At 39.4% G+C, this 23,189-nt stretch overlaps 1 protein-coding gene across 2 annotated transcripts in view; it reads right to left on the reverse strand.

Annotated features, from left to right (window-relative positions):
* SLC35F1 (solute carrier family 35 member F1) overlaps positions 1–23,189 on the reverse strand; it is a 243,299-nt gene that overhangs the window by 37,828 nt on the left and 182,282 nt on the right. Inside the window, exons 1-3 of one of the 2 annotated variants that reach the window (XM_080588101.1) lie at positions 15,901–17,467; positions 15,198–15,325; positions 4,019–4,178 (exon numbers count right to left, since the gene is read on the reverse strand). In XM_080588101.1, the coding sequence (XP_080444227.1) occupies positions 4,019–4,178; positions 15,198–15,325; positions 15,901–16,039 (427 nt within the window). In that variant the 5' untranslated portion in view covers positions 16,040–17,467. Of the gene's footprint in view, positions 1–4,018; positions 4,179–15,197; positions 15,326–15,900; positions 17,468–23,189 lie in introns of those variants that run through there. The other variant, XM_080588100.1, reaches the window with a different exon arrangement.

Here is a 23,189-nt window from a genome sequence, read left to right on the forward strand (position 1 = left end):
TTTTTTGACTCAGAGATGTATCCTCTGTGTATTTAGTAAATGCTAGTATTTACTACATTTCTCTTTCATGTACCTCCATTCTCACTGAATTTCTGTTTTGCAAGTAATTTGACTAACAGCAGATTTATATTTGACAATTTATCTTTTTAAGATCCGGTACTTTCCTTTTACCCTTTTGCAATCAGCCACAGAAGATGCCCTTAATTTAAAATAAACACTGGCACTTTATAAAACCTCTTCTTACCCCTGATGCATTCCATATTCCACAGTGGCTCTAATCACCCCTCACTGAGCTCACTCATTTGGTATTTGTTACAACTACTCACTGGCACTTTGGGGAAGTACTGCTGAAAAAGCTTTTGACCTTAGAGTTTGGCTGTGCTGAACTGCTGAGACAAAAATATCATCCTTTGCGTGTGCGAGGCAAAGACAACTCTGAGGCTGAGCGTTTTCACGCAAACAAGATGGACCCAAGCACCACCTTGTGATGGCTCTCCCCAGACCTCACTCGTGCTTGGTGAGCCTCAAACTTCAGAGCTTTCACAGATGAGAATGCCAAAATCTGGTCAGAGCAGTGGTATGACTAGCCCAGGAGCCACCTCTGGCACGGGGAGCATAGGCTGCCTGAGGGAAGTGTAAAGAAATAGGGAAGCACCGAGTGCTTCTCGGCAAATTAGGGATTTTCTGAAATTGAAGTTGCATTAGACCATTGAACTTATTAGATCCTGATGGATTTTCTATTAATTTGTGTAAAGTCGTTTTCAGACCATGTATTTTTGACCTCTGCAACAGCCCGTGGCAGTAACTTATGCAGTGTAAGTATGCACTATTAAAAAGTACTTTGTGCTTTTAGCTTCTCAGCCTGATACCAAAATCATATTGAGCAGCCCATAACTTCTGTGTCTCAAAAAATATTTAAGAATCACTCTGTATTTACCTTCTCTATAGCACTGAAGACTTTATGCACCTTTACCATATCCTGTCTCTTTCTTGTCTTTTTTAGGGGTTGAAAAGTCCCGCTCTGCCTATGGTCTCTTCATTCTGAAGTCATTATATGCCCTTGAACAGATTTTTCACCTTTCTCCATTCTATGGGCTTTTTTTTCTGTTCATTTCTTTTTGAGATTAGATGACTGGATTAAAACATGGTATTCAAAAGGCAAGTGCATCAACACTTTATACAGTGGCATAACAACATTTTATACTATGTTTTTTGTTTCTTCCCTAGTAATTCTTAGCATCTAGGTTGTCAAATGCTTTTTCTTTGCTTCAAGAGGCTGACTTCGGAATTTTCCCCCAAGACTAACATATCCTAACAGAGATATTTTCATGGCTATTTTCATGGCTGTAAAATCCACATTCGTTTGCTGTTTTTATTTCTAAGGAAATACATATCAACTTCATAGGGGCACTCTAAAGACATTTAGGGTAATACAGTTTTACTCGACCAATCTAATGGCACTGGTCATTCTTCTGAAGAAACACAAGCGCAAATTGCCAAAACAAGCTTTGCATTATTCATTGTTAGGACATTGGATGTTCTGTGAAAGCAGAGGTCAGACAGTCCAGAGAGGAGTTTATGTTTTGGGGAGTAGTTATTGCATTGAAGTTTAACACAAATAATTTATATTTGAATTATGTTCTGACACAATCGCTTTTCAAACCCTATCTAGGCCACTTTGCCACATTTTTACCTTACCCTGCAGCATTAGAGGTGGTTCTCTTTGCTTTTGATTATAACTACTGATGATTATAACACCTAAAAATCAGACTCCACGTCCCATTTTAGACTAAACACTGATGGTCAGAGACTGTGGTCAGCTAAAGCCCTGAAGTGCTTTGAAAATCTGGATGAAACATTTAGATCCCTGTGACTTAGGCCCTTGTGTACTACAGGAGCACATGTGCCAAGGTACCTTGGGGTAATAGGTCAGAAAAAAATGTTATTTTAAGGTTTACTTGGCATGTAAGGTGACAATGCACCAACTACTTGGTAGTAATTGCTTTGCCCTTCAAGAAATGTGCAAAACACAAGTCAGGGTAAAATAAAAAGAGGTAAATTATCGTATATTTACTGAAAGGTGAGACCATGCCTGCAAATTATACCTAATTCTTGCAGACAGTTTGGAAAATACCTGTTAATCTCTTGGTGATGCATTTTAAATCCATGTTTCCTTGCTGTACTGGTTTGCAGGCTAGATTGCTGTATGTGGTGGATGCCTAGCAGAGACTTAGGGCACTTCCAATGTAGTAAATACTAGGGTTAACAGGGGCAAACAGGTGTCAACAGTTCTTGTCCTCTAAAATATAGAAATAACAAAACAATTGAGTGAGGACTAATGCAGATTCATTGTTTTTGGTGTATTCCTTTCTTTTGTTTGCCCAGTCTTGAGAAATATCATATAAATGGCATGGAACTATTTAATGATGAGTTTCTTGAAATCTTTTTTTTGCTGCCAGTATTTATTTTATTTGCATTTTTTTAATGCATAGCTTTACCCTTTCAGCCAGCTCAATCAAAACAGTTTAACTATTTTATTCTGTTAAAGAAAATATAGCAATTTGGAAATATACTTTTACATTTTAATAACACCCTTCTGCCACTTAAAAAAGCTGCAGTCTCTGTCATATGTGGCTTTCTACTATATTTCTTCTCTGGGTGTAGAAATAAGCGCAAACAAATTTTCATATGTAGGTTCAAATTAAAAGGCAATAAAGTATCTTAGCAGATTTTTCTGGACATATTACATAACAGCTATACCCCTGCTTTAGTAATGAATATGGCAAATAATATCTAATTATTGCAAGTAGACTGAAAAATGTCACTGTTTTTCAGTCTGTTCCTTGTCCACCTTTCTGCTGAAGTCCATTGCCTTACAGGCTACTGCTGAACCACAACTCACCTGCCCTAGCATGTTACTCTCTAAATTATAGGGACACAGGATGTTTCTCCCAGAACCCAGTGTTGAAATCCCAATCCTTCTGAAATCAGTCATTCCTAATCAGCTTTGGTTTGCTAATTCCAAAGTACAGAGTATATTCTTTCATTTATAGGTTGGACAGAGCTATTTCTGGAGGATCGCAATGAACTAAGTCTTCAGAACAGGGATAAAAGTGGGCAGGAAGATATAGTGGGTACTGCCCCAAACTTCCCTGTTTTCTTGAGTAGCATCCTGGCAAATGCAGTTCTTAGAGCACTTGCATTTGTATTCAGAAAGAATTTTAAATCCCAGTGTATTATGTTCAGCTCACTATTCAGTGCTTTTAATTAAGAATGAAAACTGTGCCTAATTGACAATCTCTGAAAAGAATTTCTATCCTTCCCACATCATTTGGGTTGGCACTAGAAAAATCAATGTGACAGAGGAAGTTGATCAATGAAATCTAACTCTGTCTAGTCTGCATTAATAGCCACACACACATTATTTGTTTGATGCCACACATAAAAAAGAACATTTTGTACACAAGAAGGTGCTTTGCAGTGATTATGTGGGCAAATCCTAAACCTTTACTCTGAGACTGTGTGCATAGCCCAGTTGGTACAGTTAGTATGTAGGTTAGGTATCTTTTAGTACCTAACCAGTGACCTGGTCTCTGTACAAAATAGGGAGCAAAGTTGAGAGGTAGGCATACACAGTGGACAGGAGAGGTGGTACATTCAAAGATACAGCCAACTTGGAAAAGAAGCAACTGAGGTTTGTAGTCAAACAACTATGTCTAAAGAGAGTGAAGCCACGAGAGTTTAGCATGTCCCCCCAGCTGCATGAAGAGTGATATACATTGCAGACACACGGCAAGTCCATTTACAATAGTGCTGACTTCTAACTGTTGAGCCATTTTTGTTGTCTGTCCATTCCGAAAAAGAATGCCATTCACCCCTGAATGGTGCAGTGCTTTGGATCCATGAACACATAAGATTTCTCTCCAATTTCCCCTTTTCTTTGTCCTGTTCTGAAATGTTCTGATCAACAGTTTTTCTGAACAGAACTTGGTAGTACAACACACCCATTATTACTCACCTGCTCCTTGCTGTCTGCCAACAAGGACATCTGCTCCTGCCATGCAGCCCATGCCCAGAATGCAGACCACGATACCAATGAAATGTACTGCCTTGTATCGTACCAGCAAGAAGAACCAGGAGAGCAGTATCACCACCGGGATGACAAAACAATCTAGGAGCTGTCAAGAAAGAGAAGAAAGAACAAAACAAAACAAAACAAAACGAATCAACCTGCTAACACTTTACCCTAAAATGCCAGGGTAGGTTCCAGAAGACAGGAGCAGGTTATTTATTTAGTAATAGCAGATACCAGATGGAAAATACATTCAAGTGCTTGTGTCATCCAACAGGCAGACAACAAGACTATATTGTTCATGACTATTCCACTAATTCAGGAGAGCTATTAATATAGCTGTTGTAAGACCCAATAGAACTGCTTTGCTCTTTGTTTCAGGTGCATATTCCAAATCCATGGGAAGGAAATCTGGGCCAGAAGAGTGACACGCTATTTTCCATCTGGTCTCCACCTCTGGTGATTAAGGGACAGATACTGAGCACACTTTTCCTGCAGTCTAGACATATGCTTTGATTCAGTCATTTCAGGTCCAATAACCAGGAATGTCATAACACACAGATTTTTTAAATCTGGCCATCAAGGGATTTCTGCATGCAGAATACATATGAAAAACCTGTCCCCTGTGGGGACTGTTAGCTCCTTGGAAATATAGTCCCATATGTCTCTAAAGGAAAAAAATAAATAAACACCTTGCCTGCAGTGCAGGAAGCTCAATCTTTTTGCCAAGAGACCTTGGGTAAGAGCTTTCTCAAAGAAGTGTTATGAAATACAATCTTTAATGTTTCTTTTCAGAGATACCCAGCAGTAAACCCAGAGAACCCGTGACAAAATAGAAACAGAATTAAAGAATTAAAATTACCCATTAAATTAAAGAATTAAAATTACCTGTGATTAAAAAGAAAAAAAAAAGATAAAAGAGAAACATAATTTCTAAGATGAAATTGTATTTTAGAAACTACCAGGAAACAAAAATCCTGAGTAAGAACTATCCAAAGAAACTTGAATTTAAGAACCCACTTCCCACTGAATCCCACTCCTAAAGGCATACAGATGTTGAGATTCTGTTGACTAACAATGAGATTTAACAAATTGTGTGGCATACGCTACTATTCAATGCCAGTTGGTATAGCAGGAACCAGATCTATACGGTTGCATCTCCTTCCTAATGAAAAGTTTTGTCTTAAAAAGTAATGTGTCTGTAGTTCTGGGAAACTCTTCTGGATTTTGTGATCTTGATTTTAGATGATGCAATTTGTTTTTTCTTCTCTTTGGGCCTATTATCTGATGTTTGTTCTCTCTGTGATTTGCCACTAAGCACACTAAGTACTATCAAATAATGATCATGCCCCTTTCAACTTCTTTGTCTGTTCATGGGATTATCTGAAGAGAAACATAATTTTGGATGATTTGAAGAATTCAGTGATTAGAAAGTGTACCTCTCTTTACATGAGAGCTACCCACATCATAAGTACTAAATTTAAGAGTTTAGCAAAAAATTTAAAGCTGACTTTCCCTGAAACTTTGCTTGAAAAACAAAACTATGCGGTAGAAATGCATTCTTTGAAAAGATTCCTCAGACAATCAGTGCAACAGCCTTCAGAAAAGAAAGGGTTCACGAGCAGGACCACACAAGCTCTCAGGTGGCTCAGGCAGTCCCAAAGCACAGCAGAACTGATGAGGAAAAGTACAAATTGGAAAGGACCAAGCTGAAAGAGTGTTCTGCATTGAAAATGAGAGCTAATGATCTAAAAGGCATGACAAAGCCATTTTACAGTGAAAATTGCCTCCAGCAGTCCTCACGATGCAGTCCTTTACAGACCAAACACAAAAAGGAGCAACGGCTGAAAGGCCATCATAAATTGTACCAGTTCCTTGGTTTGTACAGGAAATCTGCTTTGCCTCTGAAGAGCATATAATGTATACAGCATACAACAGACCTAACACTCCATATCTTTTTTGTTTTGTAAAAACACACTTGAGAAACATAACTTATACACTAGAAGTTTTTTGTTTGTTTGTTTGGTTGTTTCATAGACAATTTGCAGCCTATTGGAGTAGTGTTTTCCTGCTGTGACCTTATCTCTCACTGAGGGCTCTTTTCCATCCAGGCCTGGATAAAACAGTGGCCAGCTGAATTCTTCTGACAGCCAAGCAACTGTGGTCTTCTTGGTGGCCACCACTTGCCCTGGGAGGCTCTCCTCCATGGCTGTGCACTTTTTCACACGGAGAGAGGCCGAGTTGCCCTGGTGTGCCCACCTAAGCAGCTCTTATGGCCTACGGCCCAGGTCTGACAAGAGCCCCAAAACCTGGACTTCAAGGACAAGCTTCAGAAATTTGAAAATTTTAAGAAACCACTTATAATCCCTCCACTAACAGTTACTAGCTCCTACTGAAAAGTCAGTAAGTGTCTGCTGGTTTTATTTTGTGCAACCGTCACTAGGCCAAACATTTGATTTTGCAAAATCAGGAGCTCCAGTCACTTACAAAAACAGCTTTTAAGAAAAGATTTAAGAATATGAAGACATCAACTTTCAGCTATTAACAACTGTCTTTCAAGAGACACGGGGTGATTCTGTGGATATTTTTAACCCCTAACATCTGGAAAATAGCCCTTGGTGACCCTCACACAAAGGACATGGCACTATATGTTCATTGTGGGCAGCAGCTCTGTTCTGGGTTGATTTACCTACTCTGGGCTAAGCACACAAAAAGAACATTTCCTTGTGAATATGAGGTATGCATTAGGGTGCTTGTGTGATTTCTACAGCCAGTTTTAAAAATTGTTTCTACCTGCAGCATGTGTATTTCAACATGCAAATTCCAACTAAGAGTCTTTTTGAGGAAGATTTAAAAAATCCCTCTCATTCCATGAATATTTAAACACACCTATGCTTTCAAGTATAGAAGATGTCTCTTTCAAGCACTAACTTCAAGGGAAGCATGAACAGAACCTGCCACAAACAGGTAATGCTGACATCAGCTTAAAAACGTACGTCCCTTTGGGACTAGTAGTCCAAGGTCTGACCCACAAACTGCTATTTGCAATACTGCAGCATTAGCAGATATAAACAGTGAATGCAGGTAATGTCCATTGACATTACATAGTTCTTGAATTGTGCTCAGTTTATACCTGTAATTAAACAATGGGGTAGACAGAATACCTTACTACAATATGAGCATCAAGATAACCTAGGGTATATTGCTTAACTACCCTTCAGGTATAGCTTTTCATTTCAGTTCTTCCAGACTGAATTCATTCTTTCTTTTTTCCTCCGATAAACCTGTCTAGCAGGAGAAAAAATGCACATATATTCTACAGACAAAAGATGTGCCATCATGGATTACCTGATGTGTGATAAGGCTTTCTTATGCTCTTTGTTGCTTTTTCTTCTGTTTGTTATTAGTCTTTTCAGCTATTAATAAAATACATTATACCTAATTGCTATTTTTCCAACTATAAAGCTTTTATAATAACTAAGATAAATTATGCTTTGCTTGAATTTCATTCACAGTACATAAAGGTCAGTCATTTACCAATATTTCACTAGGAATCATCTTCTGTATTTTCCTTCTTTTTAATTGCTTATTCAAAGGTACTGAATATACCCTGTCATTATGTTAAATTAATGAGTGACCTGATTTTAGTCAAAAATACTATTTTAATCACACAAGTTTTCAGATCTCACTGAACTAAAGGAAAACATGCTTCCTATTTTGCCATGGAAATATATTAAAACTGAAATCAAAGTGTGGTGCAGACAGCTTGAACATTCTGTACAAGGGGAAGCAGAAGAACAGCTCTTTGCTTTGACCCTGCCATATTTTTCTGTGGTTTCCTTTACTAAGAGCTCTGAATTGGGTCACTTCAGAAGGCAGGATATAATAATCTATAATCTATTGATATATCATTCTACTGCAACTGCCTTTTATTATAAAAATGCTGTGTTGCTTTAGAGATTGGAGTCTTATTTGATTCTAAAAGATATCACACTGCCTCTGAGTCTGTTGATACACAACATCAAAATTATTTTCTCTGATTATTTGTTAAAGTACACTCACTTCATTATACTTGTGACTCACAAACAAATACTCTCTTGCTAACAATAAATACCCAGTCTCTGATCTCACAAATTCGGCATGTGCCTGCACGTACAGAGCAAGAACGTGCTGCTAGTGGTTGGAAAGGAGAGCTGGCAAGCTTTAGAGAAAAGGTCTGTAGTACAGAGGGTGAACTGCTGATCTGCAGCAATATCAAAAAAGAAAAAAGCTGGTCAGCAAGCTTCCTGTGGGAGTAGCTGAGCTGAATCTTCCTTTTTAAACATTCATTACTTTTTTTCCTCTGGTTATAAGGCCTTTTTTTTTTTTCACATTAGGGGTTTCTCATTAGTGCTGCCCTCAAACTAATCATGCAGAGAATCAGCTGCACCCTCCATTCAGCTGGCTCTCCAGAGCAGCGAGATCAAGGAAATCAGTGTCACAACCGCCCAGCTTTGTATTGTCAAGTAGATGTGGTGGCTACTCAAGTGCAGTATGAGAACTGGTAAGTTTAATACAATGGCAAGTGCTATATCCAGGAAGAGATGCACCTTCTGACACATATTTTGCTTTTCAGTCAAAGGAAGAAACGGTTTGCCATCCACTCCAGCAGTCTCTCTGTTCCAGTTTTCCCACTGCTTTCACAATACCACACTCTCTTGATTTCACTCTATGTTACACGTGCACAGAACCAGCTGAGACGTGAAGCCTCATGGAGCTGGCTGCCAGCTGCCAGGGGAACTGCTCAGCAATTATGCTGACCTGAAACCAAAGCCTTTTGTGAGGAAGGTGTGGATACTGGTGATGTTTCTGACAGATTTATTTTAAGCAATTCAAAAAAGAAAGAGCATTGTTTTTACCTTTTGTTTTCTGTTGTGTTTCTACTTGTTATTACAACTTTACTGCTTTCCTGAATGGTTTTATATAACTACAGAATTAATTTTAAAAGTGTTAATGCTTTCATTAAGCCAAAACATAGGATACTGTCAGTAGATAGGTTGGTGAAAGAAACCATTAACAATGTCATTTGTTTACAAAAAATGTAAAAAAGGTTTATTTTCACGACATGGAAGAAACAAAAGCCATAAGACTCACCTCCCAGTCTGAAGCCTCTTTAAATTAATATTTGGCCCACAAGATCTCTTAACTAGTTTTCTTTGGGCCACATGACTGGTGTTTCTATAACTGTTCTCATCAGTTCCTTTAATTCTTTTCCAAGATTTTCTCTTTTTCAACGCAGACAGTGAAACTCCCTCAAGACTTTCACTAGTGAAAGAACTTCACCTACACCTGCCTTGCATGCACTAATACCTGAGATGAGGATTATTATGGCTCCAGCTTTTTGTGTACATAAAAGGAATTCATCGATGTCTTGCAGTCATTTTAAGTAAAGAGTGGTGGTCACATCCAACCCACAGTTCCTCTACTATTGATCCTTTATGTGCACACTCTTTACCACCAGCATGAATAATCTCATCTTGACTCATTATTATATATATATTAGGACACACCTCTTCATCCTTTCCCCTCATAACATGCACTCTACCTATGCTTATGCGTGATCTGCTCAAATACCACAGTGAAGGAAGAGTACAAACGAACTGGCTACTGAAATGGCATTTCCTTTATCCAACTTCCTCCTCTGACTGTAGCCACCACTGGCAGAAGAAGCCATTTTAATCCTAAGAAGCCATTCTCTCATTCTAAGACAGCAGACAGCTGCCCCAGCAGTCACATACTTCTGCAGAAAAAAATGTCTTCTGCTTTGCTTCCCTCCAAGTAAGAAGACTGAATATGGGCTTTGAAAGCCATTTTCTCAAGGTTACTTATTAGAAACTTCTCTGTGTCACCAGCTGCTGTAAGCTATGCAGAGGATTAGATCCTGACATGGCCTAGGAAAAATCATGGATGTCTCCCACAGCAAATACTCTGCTTTTGTATTTCACCTGCAAGAATATGCAAAATAGGCACAGAACGCCAAAATCTCTGCTTTTCTAATGGGCACAGCTTCACTGACTTTAATGAGATTTTGCATATTTATGTTAGTGAAAAGTATGGCTTGGGGTGAAAGGCAGGAGCTCTGGATACCTAGAGTTAAACTTACTCCAAAACCATGTAGAGAGACTGAAGGGGGCTGGTTTGTGAGCTATGGGTTTGTAACAGTTAAAAGAAAAGACAGAACAACAACTCAAAATACGATAAAAAACAAATGCAAGATACACCCCACAGACCCTCACAGTATAAATGTATGGTAGGCACAACACCATTCTGCAAACCCGATTAGCATTGCACTATTCCCTCACTGCCCTGAAGCAAAACAGGAAAATATGGTCAATCTTACATGCATGGGATGCGGGGAGGAAGGGAGGGAGTGGAATTTCTCTCTGTTTCTGAGATATTTTACATTAGTGAGCGCTGGGCAAGGTGGATCAACAGCTTCAATATCACAAATCCCCTGCTCATCACCTCCCAGATTTGCTTCAAAATTATCTCAAACCTTCTGCCTCAACACACATTGAGTCCCCGGGGACCGAGAACAAAGCAAAGCCTATTGCCAACCAGCACTTCTATAATAAGCACCTACCGCTGACTTCTTTCCTTTTCTGGTGGCAGTTGTGGAGGTATGAAAACTGCCACAGGTAATTGGAAGTATGATGTACTGCTGAGGCTCACAGTGATCTAAGAGTAGCTGAGAACATCAGCACTGAAGTTTTATCGTCTGTCTCTTGGTGTCTGTAAATCCCAGCTTTTACCACCTTTGTTTTCATCATGCCAATCAAAAGCTTGATTGCCCAAGGAATAAATTACCACATAAATCACTGTTTGGAAACATTGCCCTGTCTTTGACAATGCCTTTTTTCTGTGACACTGGATGCATATTCCACAGTTCCACTTTGAAAGACATTGCACAAATAGTCTGGATGATGTCGCAACACAGAAAAAGGATTACAGTACCACTAGACAGACCAACACAACAGTGTAATATGCAGGTGAACAGAATAGTGTATTTGCAGAAAGGAGAACTAATTACTGTGAGGACAAAGAGGGAATAGGGAGAGGACAGTCTTCCTCATAATGCAGCCTGATATGATGAGAAAACTCTTATATGGAAGCTATGGTTACAAATGTCGAAGTCCAAGCATAGTTTCAAAAAACAAAATAAAATATCTAGATCTAAATAATTGCAAGAACTTCAGAATCTTTTAATTCCCTCTGGGGTAACTAATTTTATTTGCTGCATAAAATATGTCTCTAACAGTAGTTATAACATCCTTCTAAAATAGTTATTAAACCTTCCACAGGCCTACATCAGAGTTGTGTTAAAAACAGTTAGGTCAAATGTGGAAGGCATTACCAGAGGCAGTGCTGGAATGTAGGTGTATAGCTTTAAAATAAATCTACAGGATCTAGTTCTAGTATACAAGGGACTGTTTACTGCACTTCTGCAACTGCTACTACCGATGTTCAAGAAGACTGCAAAATCTAGTGCAAGTTAGATCAATTACATCAAAGAGAAAATAAAAATAAAAGTTTTTGGCTACCTGGGAATCAGGACAAATGCACCCAAGAGCATTAAGTGTGGCCGATCCCTGGCAATTATTGAACTATGTGTTTTTGGAAGTCTAAGTTAATCCCTGGACAAACTACTTCACCTTTTACATGGTGTATAATTAGTCTTCTTTAAAGCACACTTTAGAAAACAGTCTTCACTTACGAGGTTGGTATTCTGAGCATTTTCCTGGATGTGGGATGGTTGAGTTTTAGTCCCCCCCGGGTGAGATGGAATTAACTCAAGCCCCTTATGTCAGCTACTGTTTTAACAGATATGACTATATGTAAACAGTGGCTCTACCCTTGTAATTTGGAAAGCACTCCAGACTTTTTGTAAGCACTTGAGGCATGCTAAGATCATCTCTAATAAATTGAGTTCTTCAGGTTACTTTGATGCAGGAATACTTAGCTTTTGAATTTTAAAATGGGGGCAGGTGTTTAGGTAGCAAGATTCATCAATACAGAAGCACTCTACGTGTGCAATGAGTGAACATGAAGCTACAAAAAAAGAGCAACCTGAGAGATTCAAATGCAAGTTTTCACATCCCAAGAACATGCTCTCAGCACCATGTTAGTATACACAGATCAAGGGATGCTAGCTGTCCACAGCATTTTAGATATATAAAAAATTAGGTACCTAAAGGCTACCTTGGATTTTATCCTTAGCTGAAACCTTGGAGTCTGAAATGAACAATGGATTGGTATTCAATTTGATTATTTTATGTCACAGTTTATACGTGAGATTTTTTTTTTTTTTTTTTAAGGAAAATTTTGCATTTCTAGGCTGTACAGTTCTGTTTTCATCTCATGGTGGAGCTGAGTGCCACATTCTCAGACAATAATTATAGAGTAACCAAGGATTTGAAATAAACAGAAGTACATCCAAAAGCAAAGGTCAGGTACCATGTAAATCTCTGACTTATGCCTGTGTATCCTTGCTTGCTGTGGTTCTGAAGGAAACTGGTGAAAGACTTATAAGAAACTTTATCAGAAAATTCTGTTTTCCCAACTCAAAATCTCTTAAAGTAAAATTTAAAGTAAAGTTTAGGAAAGATTTGGGTGCAAAATAGCAGGCAGAAGTAGAGCACCATTTTCAGTCTTTTTCTGCAACCATGATGAGATAATGTCTAGGGATGGAGGGGGCAGGGTTGTGAGATGGAGTTAAAACCAGAAATATTGACACTACTGAGTTCAGAGCTACTTGGCTAACAAAGTTGTTGAGTGCTTGGAGTTATATAGTGAAAGCAGAATTGCAAAACAATTGCAATAAAGGTATATTTTTACAGTTAAACTTTTAAACTTTGGCTTTTAGCTGGGAGCAGCTTGATGTTTTGTGCCTAAAAGCACCACAAGTCCAGTACGTTCACATGTTAGTTTTGGATGATGGAGCAGAGATATCATGTGGAAAAGATATATGCTGTAAAACTGATTTCCTGCTGAAATGGTCCATGTACCACCACTATAAAAACACTGCAAAATTTCTCATTTATAAATTTCAATCTGTTAATAAGTCTAAAAAATTAAGAACTCTTATTTTCTCCCCATCAAAAAAAACTTGGTGCCTGTGAGCATTTATGGCCTCCTACAAAGTGCTCTGGCAGGATGAGGTCTTTCAGAAGATCCTTTCAATAGAGTGGTCTTGTTTGCTTCTTCAGAAACCAGATTCTAGGAACAGCTGGCTATTTTACATCTTTTACTTTCCATTTCATACCAGTTAGACTAATGTTGTTTCAGGCTGAATAATCTCCTGAGCTCCTTCTGTTTCATCGCCAGGTGAAATAGGGTCTTGTTTGTCTACAACTCACCAAACATGTGATTCAACATTTTAACGTGTTAGCTCATACTCTAACCATTCTGACCATGTCTTGAGGTTTCTCTATACTTAGAAGCCCATTCAAATTATGGTATGAAGTGAGTTTAAAATGCAGCATATATTCCTGACTCACTCCACATGTATTTGAGCAATCCAGGACAGCTGTGGGAAAAGGAGACTTTGCACTCCTCACTCCTGGAAAAACACCTGATGACATTTGATCTCCTACCTCTTCCCTCTTTCCAGCCATAGGGGAAAGAGAACCGAGTTCTGTTGCAAACTTTATGTGGAAGAGGTCTAAATAGGAGACGAAGCTGCCTGTATCGTATGACAGTTCTCATCTTCCATCCTTCCTCTCTCTCAGGGGCTCATTTCAGCTAACAAATTCAGCGGAGACACTGGTAATGCCCTTAAACTGTCCTTTCATGGATGCAGCCAGACAGACCTCTGAAACACGCTTGTTGGTGGCTGCAGGAGATGGGATTTGATGACCTAGATTGCCTTGCTGAGGCCATTATTCCTACATGCTATAAGTGAACATGCAAAAGAAGAAGTTCAGCTTTTGCTTTTCTATTGGAGGCTTTTAGTAGCTATAAAATCAGACAGTATTCAGTTGGATTTATGTTTTACTCTGTACTGACTAATCTGATGTGGAACAGTGTTAAAAGTGTTATTAAATTGTCTGGGAATGTTTCAAAGAATTCTCAAACCATGACTCCGATGGTAGAGGCATTTGTGAATATTTAGATTAGATCTTAGATTCAGATTCCGTGGATTTATAGTTTTCTCCTGGTTTTGTTTCTTATTCAGATAAACATGCTCAGTGTTTTCCAATATCACTTGTTCAACTGTGGAAGAGATATATTCCTAATTAGCTTTGGTTTTGCAGAACTTTAAGTGCTGCTCCATTATTTTACTGGCTCTAAAGCAAACTTCAGGCAAGTAAGGTGTAAAATAACCTGAACACTATCTAGGGTTACCCAGTGATTTAGAGATAATGTAAAAAGGGAGTATGTTTGTTTTAGAACAAGTAGCAATGAAGTATGTAATGATTTCCCAGGACAGACAATTTCCATTTTCTTAAAAATGTTTCTATTATTCACTTCTGCATTTCAAAGGGAAGAAGACTCAGTCTTTGGTGCCTACATTTAAAATATACAGGTTAGATTTTTGGAGAAGTCTCTACCCTAGTTTTTGTTCACTGCATGTACATTTTTTAAGGGAAGGTACACTTTTGATAGCTGCAATTAAGCAGTCATATAACATAATACACCAAACTGCTTGTGTAAGACTTCTTCATCACATCTACATTAATTTTACTTAATGACAAGTTTTACACTCAGACCTGATTACCAAATTCTTAAAGAAGTGCTTGTATTGTTTCCAAGTACAATAGAAATGAGAAGAAAACAACACATCTTCCTATCCGAAAATACTTCCTTGAAGGAACAAATTAAGAAGATTAGGTCAAAAATGTGATTATGTGTGGTTTAGCACAGCCCAATAACATGAAAGCCAGTGAGTTTTTGTACAGTTTGGAAAATACTGAGTAATAAAACTAGTGCAATATGAAAAAATGTCTTGTGAGATGGCATTAAAAAGCACAGAGAAGACACAGGAAGGAACCAGCTGTCAGTGTACTGAAGCCAATGGAAGATGAAACATTGATCACATCGAGCCTGTTATATTACCTCACAAAGAGAAAATCCTTTGTGTACTTACCTGTACACTAGTAAGAGTGGTGTACTGATAAGCTTTGACAACCAGGTAATTAGCTTCTATATCTATTATCCCTAGGATCATGTACTTCCACCATCTCCTTTTCAAAATTGCCAGCAAGTTTTCTTCTCCTGTGGTTAAAAAAATAAAAATAAAAGAGAGAGAGAAAAGAAGAATTATGTAAAAGAGTTAGGTTTATATGCACAAAGTACCTGCATGTCAAGAGAAATTATCTAGAAGGTATCTTGCATTTACAATATGTAGCTGAAAAGCACTATATATTACTAGGTACGGCAAGGAGGTGAAAACTAACACACCCTACTTGTCTTGCAGAAATGAAAACAGCCATCTTGAGAAAGTAAGTTGTGAAGGCCAGACTGTCACTTCATTTGAGATGTAAACAATGCCAGGAAAAACAAGGGCAACTCGGGCAGGCTGTAAAAGTGTTCTTAGTTTTACTTTTATACACACATATATATACACACATATAAAATGCTAAAGAATAGAGCTGTTATTACCTACACTTATACTTTCCACACATACTGGTAAATGCTGTATTACACATGATGCTTCTTGCCAGAAGTGGGGGATTACCAGTATTTGTAACTATGACGGGATATGAGGGCCGGCCAGCAATAGCAAAACTTTTGCAGACGACAGATGCTGATCAAAGGATAGCTACTAAGATCCTAGCGGTCCAAAGTACCGGACTTGTCTGGAGAAAGGCTGTGCTGAGAAGGACAGATTCTGCGTGACAGGTTTCTCTGCTTCTGAAGGAGGCAGGTTTGCTCTGTGGTGCCTTGCATGGGAGCCCTGCCAATCACCCAAGACTTAATTTCCACCATGTGAAGACTGACAGTACAATACAGCCTGCAGATCAAACCCACAACTTTCAAAAGGTCAAAGCAGTCCTCACGCTAGGCTAGGGATTATTATCGCTCTCAGTGAAAAAGAAACCAGCTCATTAGTGAGGGTGGGCAAACCTGGTACTTATTTGCATGACAGTACGCTCCAGTCATGATGGGACCCTGCTGTGAAAGGGGCTGGGCAAACTGATTGTTAGTGAGCACGGTAAGATTTTATGTCTTTGAAAGTGTGCAGCCCTAACAGGGATCTAAATGGACTTGACCTGTGCTGTGAAAGAACCAGAAACAGAATTTGAACTGTCTTGAAAGTTTAAAAAGAAATCCACTATCTTGAGAATTGTTCCTTTTGCTGCAGCCTTTCCAAGTGTCTGTGATCATCAAAACGAGCTGTGGAAAATACAGAAGAAAGGGAACATTATTGTCAATTGGCACCAAAACTTGCTCAGGCTTCCCAATTCTCCCTCATCATTTTCCACCATTACAAGCATGTTCGTTCTTGGGTTCAAACAGAACCTGGTGATATGTGTACCGTGAGACTGTAAGAAATGGCAGGCTCTCCAGAGCACAGGATTATCTCAAATCTCCTGAATGCAAACTCAGAAAAATGGATAATTACTTCAGAAATTCATTCAAAATCTGAGCTGGTAAAGCTTGGCTCCACCGACTGACTCGAATGGATATTTACCTGAACAAAGCATCTGAATCATCTGATGTTTGTTCTTTAACAGACACTCACACATATCCGCACACCTAGTGGAATATCATTAGGCAACAACCTAATTATTACAGTGATAATGACACTGAATGCACAACTGTAAATGCTAAAAAGCTTTATTTCCTGTCCTTCCTTCCTCCCTTCCTTTTTTCTCTTTTTCTTGTTCTTTCTCCCTCTCAATAAGTTGAAACAAGATGGTGAGTAGGCTAATTATTTAAGACCCTAAATAAGAATGAGTCAGTACATTCAAGTGTTCCACACTTTCCTGTTACCGCCAACTCACAGGAGAACTTTCACTAAAAAGAAATTCCCACCTTTTTTTTTGCACAGTGGTTCGGGAACAATGCATTTCAGACATGAATTATGACTAAATTTGTGTATTTGTTATGATGATTTGAGCAAGCAGAAAGAGGAAAGTTTTAGATCTTATTTTTCAGAACATTTAGGGATGTATTTTCAAAAAAAGCATTTGAGATCAGGTGTCCTAACTCCTACTAAAATCAGTGTAAAACATACAGATAAATCCTTCCCAGGTACTGAAACTCTCTCTCTAATTTTTATGCTGCCTAGATAACACCTTTAAAATACCAACTGAAAAACACCATCACAATGGAAAGGCATTTCAGAGCAAATTTTGAGAATGCTTAAAATACAAAGACATCAAACTACTGGGCAGTACAGGGCTCTTAGTGTCACAGCAGTCTTTATTCCACACTTAAGTCTGGTTTTGATAGTTAGCCCCCTACCTACAAAGCAGACTGAAGAAGCAGGCTCAAGCTCTGAGCCTGGCATTAGGCTCCCTGATCAAGGACTAAGGACAAATCTCAGGGAAACTGTGGTGCCTTTGGTTTGTCAGTGCTTTCTTTCTCCAGATTCAGCTTCCAACCACAGGTCGCTGTACTGTTCAGATGTAGCCAAATAAGTTAGCGATGAAAAACAACTTATAGACATAAGTTCTGGCTAAAGGGTAATGTCAGAGTTTCCAGAGGTGGAAATTAATTGATCTACAACTTTAACTGACATTCGTAATTGTCCCTTTTGTTTTCTCAACTCTTGCTGGGCTAATGACAGAAATAAGAAAAATATTTGGCAAGTGGTATTCTATCTTTGATATGAAGCCCTGAGATGTTCCCAACTGCAAGAGATCAGGTTGAGCTGAGAAGGCTCTGCAGAGCAAAAAGCAATGACAAAATGAATTTATGCAGGCACCGTGCAGCTCTGGTGAACATTGGTTTAGCTTCACAGCAAGTGTCTTTGTCTCACCCAGTGGAAAGCAGAGAGATGTACAGGCATTCAGTATGACAGAAATAAAATAGAGAATTTGTTCCTGGAAAAAAATCTTGTGCACAAGCTGCATCTTTCTCTGTGGAACACACTTTGTCTTTGCTTCCATTCGCAGGCTGCATTTCCTTCTACTTGGCATGTGAGAAAGGTCTGGTCTCTGACCTGGGTCCCTTTGTTGTTGTTGTCATTATTATTATTATTATTTATTATTATCTTCTAGCATGTTTAACACATTGTTAATTTGGGGGCTGCTACTTGTTTGCTCTCCTCTATTTCTTTGGCATTGTCATCAAAATTCATAGAGGCAATGAATTTCTCTTCAAGTGGGAGGCTTTCTGTGAAGAGAGCAGAGGAAAGATGAACATCTGTAGTGGGTTTCAATCCAAAGCTATGGACAAATCAAGGAAGAGGTGAGTGGAGTCCTGGTTTTGAGATGGGGCTGAAATAAAGCCACCATATTGACATGTCACACTTCTACAAGAGAGACCAAGTAGAAGGCAATGATGCAAGACAGCCTGGAGAAGGTGCGGGCTGCCAGCAGGAGAGGACCTCTGAACAATCATCACAGATGGCAACTTCTGTGAATACAGTGACAACACAGAGAAGGGAAATGGGATAGCAGTTAGGTAGATAAGCCTTTACTTAACTTGCAGAGACTCAAAAGAGAACCAGAGGGCATCAAGAGGTTCACTCAAAAGTCTACAGCCCAAGTAGGAATAAACATCACCTTTGCTTAGAACCAAACAAAGAGGGGGAAAAAAAAACACCACACCATTCAATTACAAACAAAACAAAAAGAGGCATTCTCTCTCTCTCTTTTCCTTGATGACAAATCAAAGCAAGTTCATTAATTGGGTATTATGAGTTGTAAGCATCGTAGGACAGAAGGACCAAATGTAGACGCCTAAACTAGCTGGTAAGGCATTTTAAAGCATTATTCACCTGACATATTCCAGCTGGATTGTTTAGGATGAGATAACCAGTGTTTTGAAAACAAACATCTCTCCCACTGGATGTAAAGGCACGAGAGATTATGTCAGATTGTGTGTCTTTGTTATTATCTCAATAGGGCTGTGACTAAGGCTTCCAGCCAGTCATATAAACAATAAAACAGATGGGTGCAGGTTAGCTTAAAGGCAACACTTACAGCAAGCCAACAGAACATATTGGTGTTGGTGAACATGCATTTATGTGGGTGCACGGAGTAATGCCATCTAGACAGTGCCATTTTGTGATGGAGATCCCCTTTCAAAAAACAAAAGCAAAGCCCTAATTTCTGTCAGTGCTTGAGCTTTTGAGAATTTGAGCCTTCATATTCAGTCTAATCCAAATGTACTGTAAAGTTAAAAGCAAACTGCATATTAAGAATGTTTTTAGATTCAGAGGTCTAACATACTGTTAACACAGGGAAATACAAACCCTCTCTTTGTTCTTTTGAGAAGCACAGGTTTGGTTTTCTTTTATTTGTTTGTTTTGTTTTTGTTTTTTACTAATTTTGCAGTGAACCACACTCTTGACAGTTATATCTTGACAGAGGAGCTTTAGTGTTTGAAAAAAAAGCTACAGCTTTGCCTCTGCTGGCTCAAATTAAAAATCAACAAATAAGCTGCTTTGTAGAAGAGATGATTTTACATCATATAATAAGGATTTACCCCTGGGGGTTTACAAAATTAAAAATAAATTAGAGAGAAAATTAAAAGAGGCTTTAGCTGTGCAGCGTCTACCAAAAATGCATATATACATGTGCAAAAACCTTTTCGCATTCACCCACACAGCCGCAGAGGTACAATAATAAAAAAAAACAACAGCCATTAAGACAGCAAATTCCCAATTATTTGTATATGGGCTTGGGACACAGGTGGAATAACAGCACTGCCAGACCAGAAAATAAGCATATTGCTTCTCTTTCATCTGCTGCAGACTCTCCCTTTTAATTCAGATGACAACTTGCTATTTAGATCAGATCATCAAAGGCACTGTGCTCTCCTTCTGCGTTACAGCACAGAGCTCAGCAGAAGAGATCTAAATGTATGCAGGAGACTTGCAAGGGGGAAGGCAAAGTAGGTGTGCAGAGAGGGAGCTCTGCCTGGCATCCTGTTTCTCTGCTGCCCTACCAGGAGTGCCAGAGTCAGGCAGTAAAGAGGCATAAGTCTCATGGAGGATGAAGATTAGACCAGAATGTACTTATCACCATCATTACTTTGAAAAGCAATCTCGGTTAGAAAGCACAGTTATGGGATAATTGTTTCTTTTCCATTTTCACACACTACAGCTAGTCTTGCAGATAAGGAACTTGACCAGTACCAGCACTGCTTCTCCACAGACTTTGTAGTCATCTGGCCCTGCTGCAGGACAAGGGAAGAGACGCAAATGGGGCAATGCCCTGCAGGGGTAATAGGGATCTATTTTGCTTTACTACATTGTCTAAACATAAGGAAGCACTTCTTCACTGAGCAGGTGATGGGGCAGTGGCACAGGTAACCCAGAAATTGGAATCTCGCTCCTTGGAGGTCTTCAAAAGCCACCCGGACATGGTCCTGGGCATCCTGCTCTAGGTGTCCCTGCTCGAGCAGGGGGTTGGACCGGGTGACCTCCAGAGGTCCCGTCTGACCTCAACCATCCCGTGATGCTGTGACAGGACCAAGAGGCTCCCATGCCTGAAAAACAAAACCTTGCTTGTCTTCTGCTTTGCTGAGATGCTGCTTCAGTAGATGCAAAGCCTGTTGTAGACGGCTTTCAGCTCTCCATAAAGGTCAAAATAAGTGTCCCTCTTCTGTGAGATTTTAAATCCTTGACCCAGAATAGTTTCTTATTTCCTTATATCTATCTGTATTACTGATGACTACTTTATGGTAGTACTGTTGCCTGAAGGCAAAACCACTACTACTGCTTAATTATTCACACAACAGAGAAAATGTCCTCTTACAAGGATGCTCCTCTGATCTTCCTTCACAAAGCACCCGAGAATACTCCATTCACTGCATTTGTTCTATACCATGTTTACAGCAAACCTTTGGAGAGCCTAGATAACCTTAGCTCTTTCTGCCTCCCCCGAATACCCAGCCTGATCTTATCCAGAGCTCCTTTCTGCTTCCTCTCCTGCAGTGAGAGAGGTGCAGCTGCCCCATGTTGTGGCCACAGGCAGCTCGCAGACCTCCAGCTACTGTCCACCACTCCTGCTGCTTGCCCAGTGCTGCTGCTCATGGTGGTGGGGCTGCACGGTGAGCCAGACCAAAGAACTGCTGACAAACTGCCACCGAAGCTGTGGGTGCGCCCAGAGAGCTTTCAGGTTTTCCTGTCATACATACTGAAGGAAATCTGCAACCGATGGTGCTGCTGAGGTGGGACGCAATCACAGGACACCAGCTGGCTGCAGACCCAGCACCGGGGGACAGCTATGCCGTGGTAACATGTCTTCACCTTTGTCCGGAGTAAATCTCATTTACCAGTCACAAACAGAACTAGCTCATCGTAAGTGTTTAGACTTGCTGTTTCCCTTTAGACATTCTGCACATTAGGCTGGAGAGGTTTTGGCTACACCAGAAAGAGAGACAGGACCGGCACTTTTCTTTTTGCCTCAGCCCTAGATGTAAATCACAGTAACTGAAGTCAGATCTAGGAACTTGAACATGCATTTTCACAAAATACGATTAATTTTTGATGCCTTGATTTTGATCCAGCCCAAGCTCTGTAGCTAGATCTGATAATCTTCAGATGTTTTCTTATTTCAGAAGATTACAAGCGTCAGGGACTGACCACAGCCCTCATTCCCTGTTCCCCTGCACCCCCTGGGGGGAGGAGGTGGAAGAGGGTGGATGGGGGGAAGGTGTTTTTAGTTTGCTTCTAGTTTCTCACTGCTCTGGTCTGTTAGTAATAGGCAATAAATTACATTAATCTCCCTATGATGAGTCTGTTTTGCCTGTGATGATAATTGTTGAGCGATCTCCCTGTCCTTATATCAGCCCTTGAGCCCTTTTCATCATATTTTCTCCCCCTTTCCCTTTGAGGAGGGGGAGTGAGAGAGTGGCTGTGGATGTGGTGGAGCTTGGCTGCCCAGCTGGGTAAAACCACCACAACAGCCTGTGACGAGAACCATGTTGAACCTGAGGAAAACTCTGAAGAGCACATTGTTTCAAAAAGAATGGGCCTCCAAGCATTCAGCCCTTTAAAATGTCAAGATGTTTAATGACCTCCAAGATGCTTCTAGTACACAAACTTTTCACTTAAGTTGTTTAACCTCCTAGCCTAAACTTGGGTAAGCACCCTTCTTGACCTGGCAGCTTGCTGCCCCGGAGAGGCACTTGCCCTGACTTAATGCAGGGGTACACAAGTACTCTGACAAGCTGGAGCCTTTCCTCAAACCTGAGCTTTCGTGAGGTCATTATGTCCTCATGCATGATATTTTCAAAACTGATTTCTGATCCACAGTACTCTTGGATTTAAGTTAACTCTGAGCTAACATTCTGGTTTGCCAGATTTCAGGGTTAAACCTGGCTCTGTCTCACGCAGAAATACTTCAAAACAAACCTATTTCTTTACCCTGTAAGCTCTGCAGTCAGGCACTTTTTTGATTGTTTAACCTATTTTATCTAGTGTGAAGCTACTTATAGCACTGCAAAGAAAGCATTTGAAAAGAAAATAAAATCTCACTTTCAAATATACCAGAGTGTTAGTGAAGGTAAAGAAATCTGTATATATCTCTGTATATTATTTATAAATGTGTAATTTGCATGAATAATTTATCCTCCTGGATGATCTTAGACATATTAATCATATTCATAAGACTTACTCAAAGTCAAATAATCTTAAAAGAAATAATGTTCATTGTTTAAGGTAGAGGAATCAGTTATGATGGATAGGCTTTCTTTTTCTTCCCTTTTTATCAACTCATTACGAAAGGTTGGTCCAGCCATATACCCACTCTGTGACATTTGTCCCTCAGCAGAAAGATATGAATAATGGATTATCTACTTATTATTCATGATTTCTATAAAGTTTATTCCCCAAAGCATGAGATTTCCCTGAGATAGTCAGAAAAAAAAGACAGAATGCCAATTACCATTATTATTAACCAGCCATAGATCAAGCAGATCCAACAGAACTTGAATTTTTAGCCTATCTTTAAAGACG

The sequence above is a fragment of the Anser brachyrhynchus genome (assembly GCF_964034855.1).
Source record: "Anser brachyrhynchus genome assembly, chromosome: 3".
Lineage (NCBI taxonomy): Eukaryota > Metazoa > Chordata > Aves > Anseriformes > Anatidae > Anser > Anser brachyrhynchus.